The following is a 9,020-nucleotide window of genomic DNA, read 5'->3' on the forward strand; positions in this document are numbered from 1 at the left end:
CATGCCGGGGCTGTTGTGCCCGTCTCCCCGTCCGCGGCCCGAGCTCGTGGCAGAGCGGGGTGGGAGCGGAGGGCCGCGGGCGATTGCCCAGGGAGGACGGCTGGGCGCTCCGAGGCCTCTGGTGGAGGGGGGATCCAGGCGGTGCTGCAGGGACAACTTTGGGGTGTGGAGAAGCCTGCTGTCCAGACAGTACGAGCCCTGGCTGGGTGTCGTGCTGGGCTGCAGAAATTCTCGGGTGGGAGGTTGCGGGTCGTCTTTGCCTTCCGCCCGAGGTGCGCCGGCGGAGCTGGTGGGAGCGGCCGCCGGCGTCTCTCGGCTCGCTCTTAGTCTGACCCCTAGGGGGCGCCCTTGTGAGTTTGCAGGAAAAGGCGGTGCCGCCAGGGCCTTGCGTTCTAATTGCTGTTATCAAATTAACGTGGTGATTATCACGTCTGTGCCCTTGTAGTTCACAAGTTTACGATTCAAGAAAGGGTAATTGAGTAGTCTTTAATTAAAAAACTATTGCGCTTTTTCACCTAGATGATCTGAATTATGTTTTTCTTTAGAAAAAGAATGATTTATTTATTATTATTTTTCAGTTTGACCAACAAGAGAGAGAAAGGAAAGTGAGAAAGCAAGCCGCTAGGTTCGGGACTTGAGCTGCAGTCGGTCATGAGGGAGTCCAGTTCCTCAATCAACACATCACCTTCCTGCCCTGCTCCGCCCCCCCCCCCCACTGGGTTTCTCTTTTTTCTTTTCTTTTTTTTTTTTTTTTTTTAGAGAGAGATTTTGCTAAAGGGTGCGTTTGCTTGCCAGAGACAGAGAAAGACAGAGACAGAAAGTGAGAAATCACCCCCCTCATCCTCCCCAGGGGGGACGGCCAGGAACACATACCTTCTCCATTCTCCTCTTCGGGTCTTGGCCACGCCAGGCACATGTGTCAAGCCTCTGGGGTCCAGGACTTGATCAGGGCTTAACTATGTAGGAGTCCCGCGACATAGCCATTAAGCCATCTGCTGGTCCCAAGGGATTACTCTTAACACACCGTTCCAGGCTCAGGGATAGGACTGTGGAAAGTACAGACACTTTTCTTGCCTTGAATTGTCAACTTGGGGTGGTGGTGGAGATTGGGGATGTAAAGGGATGGGGAGGGGGACACCTTGAGTTACATAACTAAACATTTTTCAGATAAAAATAGCAAAGGCAAGGATGATGAAATAGTAGCTTGAGGACCGGGCAACTAGGATTTATGGTCAGGAAAGACTACTATGAGGAGGTGACTTTAGTGAAGAAAATCCAGCCGTGGTCACATGCAGCTCTCTGAACCTGCACTGAAGGAAGCTGGAGGAAAACACAACCAGGCTGTTTCCACTTTGCAAACGTGTGATCGTGAGCCTCACTGAGCCTTCTGCCAGGCTGTCCTCTACATTCCCATTCTTCTCTCATGCTCCCACCTTCCTAAACCATTATTAAAACTAGTCTCGTAGATTTTTAGCATTTCTTCCCTTATTCTCCCCCAACTGATAACCACGTTTCACCGAGCAATGGAAGCCATCAGAAGAGAATTTTCATACCACCTACCTACTTATCGGCTGTCTTTGCCCATAATTACCTGTGAGTTGTTTGAACTGTCTGTGCTCTATCCTCAACCCTTCTCTCTGCTTGTGTTCCAGTTTCTATCCCTTTCTCGCCTACTACAAGGCATTGCTCCAGCAATTCTCTTTCATGCATCGTCAGTTTTTGAATCCTTTTTAAAAGCTTGTTCACAGCAGCATGTAATATATGTAATTGCTCATATATTAGAAAGTAAAAACACGACCTTACATGCCCTGTCACTTGTCCACCCCTACCTTTATTCCTTGAAGGACTTCTCAGTACTCCTCTCTTCATTTTTCTGTTTTCTCTTGCATCTGTTCTGGCAAGCATTTCTCCTCTGTCCCCTGTCATGCTGGTGCTGCTTTTATTGAAGTCACTGATGACCAGTTAATACAGTGGCCGCTTTCTGGTTTTCTTTTTAGCAGTGACACAGTCAGTTGGATCCTCCTCCTAGAAACACTCGTCTTGGTCTTCAGGTGGCTACCCTCTCCTTTCACTCTTTGACATTACCTTTTCAGTCCCTAGTACTTATTCTCCTTCATCTGCCTTCTAAATGTGGGGTGCTGAGAGTGTACGGTATCTAGTCTCTTGACTGCTCTGAACAAAACTAATCTCTGGAATTCTGAACACATTTCTCTCTTACCCTCACGTTCAGCCCATCAGCAGATCCTGTCACTTCTACCTTAAAACATTTGGAATGTCCTTTTTACCACTTGTACAACGTCTGCTTCGGACCATTGTTTCTTGGTTCCATTATTGGAGTAGCCTCCTAACTAGTCTCCTAGCTTTGTGCCTTTGTCTCCTTCCCCTTTCCCTCCATACCTTCCAGGTTTTTAAGGTAGCCAGGGTTTTCTTGTGAGTCAGAACATGTCATTCTATGTTCAGAACACTAATGGTTCTCCTTTTACATTTTTTTTAAAGGTTTTTTTTTTTGGAGAGGTTTTTGCTATAGGGTGCATGTATTCGCTAGAAAGAGAGACAGAAAGTGAGAAATCACCCCCCGGGCCACACTGCAATCCTTTCTTCTCCATTCTCTTGGGATCTTGGGCACGCACACACAGGCGCCCAGCATGAGTTTAAGCCACCAGGTCCAGAACTCGAACTGTGGTCAACTACATGGGAGTCCAGCGACACAGCCATTATGCCAACTGCTGGTCCCATATTTTTTAATAGGTTTTATACTAGTATCTTCAACTTCTTATGTCCAAAACCAAATGCTACTTTGTTGTGCCCATGGTATTCTCAGTCGTAAATGGGACTCCAAGAGTACCTTTTTTTTCCTCTCACCAGTACAGCAGTCCCTGGCACTTAGTAGGCACTGAGTATTTGCTGACTAAATGAGAAGAAGCTTGTCTTTTGAAGAGCAAGGTAACAGAGCAGTGTGTTCCAGGTAGCATGAGTCACAGTGCAAAAGGACCCAATGGGCACCGGTATGGCATGGTATTTTTTTAGTTTTATTTTTTTTGCTATAGGGTACGTGCACTTGTCAGGAAGTCAGAGAGAGAGAGACAGAGAACGAGAAATCACCCCCCAGGGTGGATGGGTTCGCCACCATCCCTTCTCCATTCTCTTGGGATCTTGGGCACGCACGCACAGGCGCTTGGCGTGAGTTTAAGCCACCGGGTCCAGGACTTGAACCGCGGTCGACCACATGGGAGTCCAGTGACATAGCCATTACGCCAACTGCTTGTTCCAGGCGTGGCATGTTTAAGGAGCTAAAAAGAAGGCCAGACTGGCAGAAGCTTGTTGCTATATAAGTTTTGCTGGTATAGCAAATCACCATTAACTTACTGACTTAAAACAGATTTACTGATCGCAATTTTGGTGGTCTCAGCAGTGTAAAATGAGACTTAAGGGGCTAAAATCACTGTGTGGGCAGTGCTTCTTCCTGGAGGCTGTACAGGAGAATCTATGATTTTTCTCTCGGATTGTCTTTTTTCCTTTTCCAGCCTCTCCAGGTAGCCTGTGTTCCTTGGCTTGACTAGTTGTGCCTGCCTCCATCTTCACAGCCATCAGCAATTCACATCTCTTTGATCTCGCCTTCAGTTCCATCACCTCTGACCCTTCCTGTGTTCCTCTTAGAGGGGTCATTGTGACTATACCACAGCCCACATGGGTAACCCAGGCTACCGTCCTTATCTCAAGGTTTTAAATGCAATTGTATCTGCAGAATGCTTTTTGCCAAGTCAATGTACATGTTTACGGATTTCAGGATTAGACCCTGGACATTTTTGGGGGGGGTGGTAAGAGAAGGGGTCGGTGAGCCAGCCTACCCCAGTTAATGAAAGGAGGGCGGTCTAAGATGCCGTCTAAGAGGTGGGCTAGACCATGATAGAGCATGTGTTTCAGCATGCTGTAGGTTTTCAGTAGGGGAATGTTGTGGTCGGATGTGGCTGCTGGGTGGAGACTGGACTGCTGAGATCGGAGCGAGGCCTCTGCCTTTCTGTGGTGTCATCACTATGTCTGATTGTTGCTGCACGTTGCTCATCTGAGAAGCTGTGAAATCATGTGCAGAACACACTCCAGAGCAGTTGCAGCTGAACCTCAGGGTAGGGTCCACGTGTGAGTTTCGTTTGGTTATTTAAATAAGGCCAGTCATCAAAGTCGAAGCTGCTGGTCACAGGTGTGAATCCATTTTACCTTAGCTCCTACTCCACTTCTCGGACCCTTCACTTAACTATATGGTTTGCTTGGCCATTCCCTGTACATACTTGTATATTCCTGCATCTGTGCCTTTGAGAAAGAATCCAAGGGACTAGAGTGAGCAGGGGGTACATGTCTCTCAAAGCCCAGCTAATAAGTTCTCTCAGAGGCTTCTCTAGAGCCCTCTAGCAAAAATGATCCTCTTCTCTGTGCTTCTGTTTGCATTGATTTGTTCTGGCAGGAGCAGACTGCAGGGTATAGGTAATTGTCCCTTTGTGTATTCACTCATGGCTTCAACAAATACTGCATCACTTGGCTGGCTCTGCGCTAGACACCTGTCTAGACAGTTCTAGTTCTAAAAGCCTCATTAGGACTTACTACAGTGCAGAGGCAGCCCTTTACCTCTGGTAGCTGACACTAGGAGGAGGAAGGAGGGGGCAGAATTGCCATGAGCATATCCTGAGCTTGCTCCTGCAGAGATTTGTCCTAGGGCTGTGGGGTCATGGTGATCTCGAGAAAAGTTCCTCAGCTGTTACATATGTATTTGACCTGAAACTTGAAAGATGATTGTTGTTCCTCTTAATGATGAGCTAGGTATGATGAGAAGGGAAGAAAGCGATCTGAATAGAAAAGCTTGTGAAAGGCAGAAAAGTGGGAGAGACACTACAGTAACAGTATGTGGAGCTGAGGCTGAGTAAGACCGAGGTGAGAAGAAGGCAGGAGGGAAGGCACAGAGCAGATGCGTTGTGGTAGGGACCGACGACGAATTGCAGAGTAGAAGTGGGTACTGTGCTTATTAGAAGCCGAGGCTATGAAAGAAAAAAATGTTATGGAAAGGCATAAGATACATATTCAAATCAGAGGTTTTAAAAGATCTTGGAACCAGCAATTGGTGTAATGGTTATGTCTCCAGACTCCAATGTAGTCGACCATGGTTCAAGTCCTGGACCTGGCGGCTTAAAACTCATGCCAGCTGCATGTGCATATGTGTCCAGAATCCCAAGAGGAGAATGGAGGAGAAGGGATTGTGGCATGGCTATCTCCCCTGGGAGATGATTTCTTGCTTTCTGTCTCTCTCTGTCTGGTGAGCACACGTGATCTATAGCAAAAATCTGTCTCAAACAAAACAAAACAAAACAAAAAACCCTCATTTGAACAGTAAGTGGCGAGTGCAGTTTATATGTGGACTAGAAAGATCCAACAGTAAGATTTGAAAGTACAAGGAAGCATAAATAAAAGGAAAACGATAGAAAAAACCCCTGGAGAGGCAACAAAAATAGGGATTCTACACATAATTGGTTTACCCTTGGACAAGAAGAACAGGAGTTGTAAGGAGTCATGGAGACAAGGTTACAGTCTGATGGTTCGTGAAGGAGCCCAAAACACTGAGTTTATCCCTCATAGCCTCAACTTTCTCTGTGACTTGGGGGAGAGGTCAGCTGAAAATAGATGTAAGTTTGCAGGGTCATCATCTGTACCCGAGTTTTCTTGGGGCTCAGCAGCCCAGGGGCAGGTGAGCATGCCAATACTTGGATTACCATGTGGGATTTTGTCCGATGTTTGGGGTGGGAGTGGAGGAGCTGTACATGTCCTTTTTCTAGTGACTTCCTCATAGCTGTGATCATGTAACTTCAGCTTCTGTTTGGATGAAGTGTGTGGCCTTGCATGTAGAAAACCTGTAAATAATGAATTTCATTTGCTTCATGGATGTTTCATTTTCTTATTAGGACAGTAATGATGACACTGAAGATGTTTCACTGTTTGATGCTGAAGAAGAGATAACTAATAGACCAAAAAAATCCAAAATCAGGTATGAGGATAAGTTACACAAGTTGTGTCAGTGTCCAGTGCCGTTCTATCCGTAGATTGGTGCCAGCCAATGGATTTAAGACAGAGTACTTGTGAATATTGTGTGTTGTTTGATATTTATTAGGTCTTCAGAAAAGTCATGGTGCGTTTTTCTATGCAAAAAATGCATCGTGACTTTCTGAGACCGAGATGACATTTTAGATATTCGTGGGACTAATTGCCATGTGGAATTTTGCTCAATGCTGAATTTTCAAATCATGTTTAATTGTTTGAATATCTGTTTTTAATTCTGTGCACTGTTTTCTAAGAATGTGCCATTTTTTGGGACCAGCAGATGGCATAATGGTTACGTTGCTGGACTTACACATAGTTGACCGCAGTTCGAGTCCTAGGCCTGGTGGCTTAAAACTCACGCTGGACATGTGTGCCCAAAATCCCAAGAGGAGAATGGAAGAGAAGGGACTGTGGCGTGGCCATCCACCCTGGGGGGTGATTTCTCACTTTCTGTCTCTTTGTCTCTTTGGCAATAGCATATGCCTTATAGCGAAAATCGTTCTCTCTAAAAGAAGATAAGAATGTACCATTTCTTTATGTAGTTTATGTAGGCATATTTTGACTTACTATGCATATTTTTACTACATCTTTCATATAAATGGAGATAGGAAGTCAGACATATTTTATTCCAAACTTAATTTGCCCTAAAGAAATTAATTTAATAGAAAGAAATTCTACCTGAATTTTGAAAACATTATGCTAAAGAAAGGTGCCAGTCATAAAAAACATATCATGTGATTTAACTTGTATAAAATATCCAGAAAAGGTAAATCTGTAGGGATAGAAAATATATTAGTGGTTACCCATGGCTAGTGGGTTTGTGAATCAGTAGGCACAAAAATTGCTTTTGGGGGTAATGAAAAGTTGTAAAATTGTAGTAATGGTTGTACAATTCTGTGGATTTACTAAAAACCATTAAATTGTACAATTTAAATATGTGAATTGTATGTAAATTATATTTTAATGAAGCCATTAAAAACATACCAAAAAATTTGAAATTAGGATTAAAATCTTAAAACTATCGTTTTTTTTTTTTTATGTCTTCAAGCTGGATAAAGTTTCTTACTATATATTATGTGAAAATTGTTATTCAACGAGGTGTTAAAGTCATGTTTATATAATGTATTTTCTGTGACAGTAGAGTCTAGTTAAATAGTGGGACTTAGGAAAAAAGAGAGGTCGGCAGTTTGCTTCTTCGAGTCATCTCTTTTATTTTGACAAAACGTCATGGTTATGCCATGGCTAAACATTTTTCATTTGCATCTGCTTCTACCTAGTAAAATGTAATTGCATTTCTTTTATTATGTTTTGGTTTTCAGACATCCAGTGGCATCATTTTTCCATTTATTCTTTCGAGTCAGTGCAATCATAGTCTATCTTCTGTGTGAATTGCTCAGCAGCAGCTTTATTGCCTGTATGGTGACGATTATCTTGTTATTGTCATGTGACTTTTGGGCAGTGAAGGTAGGTTTGATTGTTATTTTAAAGTTGTATTTAATATAAGATTGGATTTTATATAAACAGTAAAAAATATGAGCCTGACTTAGCATTTTGGATTGATGTTAATTTTGGTTTTTGTTACTACAGGCCATATCTGTGTTAAATTGCTAGCTGTATAAAATCACATGTTAGTTATTATACTACTGAGTTGTCTTTGCCATATGTCAACCTATATCAGCTTCAAAATTAAACAAACAAAAGTGATTAGCCACTATAGACCCCCTCTAGTTGTCTATAAACACTTAAAAAGCACCCATATTTTTGCACATGCTCATATGGTAGTATTTCTCAACAAGGAGCAAATTGGCCATCCATTTCTCAGTATTTGAAGACATTTTTGGTTGTCATAACCAAAATGAGTATGATGTTGGCATCTAGTGAGTGGAGGCCAGGTATGCTGCTAAACATTTTAAGATATGCAGGGCAGCCCCTAAGACAAAGATTTACACAGGTCAAAATGTCAGTTGTGCCAAGGTTGAGAAGCCCTGCTACAGGGGATAGAAAGAAGTGTAAGAAATGGTTTAATCTCAGAGGCAATGATGGTTTGAAAGATGGATGGGTGGATACATACATACATAGATGAATATGGAGTAAAATAATCGATAAAAGGCATTTGGGCATTCACTATAAGATTTAACTTTTCTGTGTGTGTGAAAATTTTCATAGTATAATGATGGGGAATAAAATCATAGGCCAAAAAATAATTGAAAACTATTTTTGGAATTTCAAAGATGTGTACTGAGTCACAGACCAGAAAGCTCTTTGAGACTGTTGTATCCACCAACCCAGCCATGTTTAGATCTTTTAATTCTTACAGATATCAGAAGTGATTGGCTTGGTAGTGGCCAGTTTCCATAAACCACATAACACTGAGGAGGAAGATGTCAAAGGTCTGTTTTCTTTAGGCTTTTCTTCTGCACACTTCTTTAGCTTACATTTCTTTGACTTTCTTCTGTTGCTTTATGTTTACTGTGTCCTGGTCACGGTTTTACAATTTTGTTTTGATGAATGTTTCTTTTTGTTGTTCACACAATTTCAGCCAGATAGAACATTGCTTTCAATTGGTTCTTCCTGGTACTTTCCAAACTCTCATAATTAAACCCTTCTGAGATTAGCATTTTGAATTATATTATTAATACACACACACACAAACACAAACACGTATTTTTTTTTCTTTTTCCTGTGGGATGTGCTTGACAGAGAGAGAGAGAGAGAGAGAGAGAGAGAAAGTAAGAAATCACCTCCCAAGAGGGATGACCATGTCACAGTCCCTTCTCCAGTCTCCTCTGGGAATTTTGGACACTGCATGCACATGCTTCCAGCATAATTGTCAAGCTGCCAGGTCTGGGACTGAACTGCAAAACTGGTCATGTGGACCCAGCCACCATAACCACTCTGTCACCTGCTAGCCTTAAAGGAGTATATTTTCTGGTACGATT

The 9,020-nt window shown here is 42.9% G+C and overlaps 1 protein-coding gene across 4 annotated transcripts in view; it reads left to right on the forward strand.

The window, feature by feature from the left end:
* Window positions 1-9,020, forward strand: part of TVP23C (trans-golgi network vesicle protein 23 homolog C) — a 31,328-nt gene that overhangs the window by 176 nt on the left and 22,132 nt on the right. For 3 of the 4 annotated variants that reach the window (XM_014585153.2, XM_006170890.2, XM_027769247.1), the window contains exons 2-3: window positions 5,946-6,028; window positions 7,401-7,545. In XM_014585153.2, coding sequence (XP_014440639.1) covers window positions 5,946-6,028; window positions 7,401-7,545 — 228 coding nt within the window. Of the gene's footprint in view, window positions 1-5,945; window positions 6,029-7,400; window positions 7,546-8,398; window positions 8,472-9,020 lie in introns of those variants that run through there. The other variant, XM_027769248.1, reaches the window with a different exon arrangement.

Source organism: Tupaia chinensis, unplaced genomic scaffold (genome assembly GCF_000334495.1).
Source record: "Tupaia chinensis unplaced genomic scaffold, TupChi_1.0 Scaffold149131_1, whole genome shotgun sequence".
NCBI classification, from domain to species: Eukaryota; Metazoa; Chordata; class Mammalia; order Scandentia; family Tupaiidae; genus Tupaia; species Tupaia belangeri.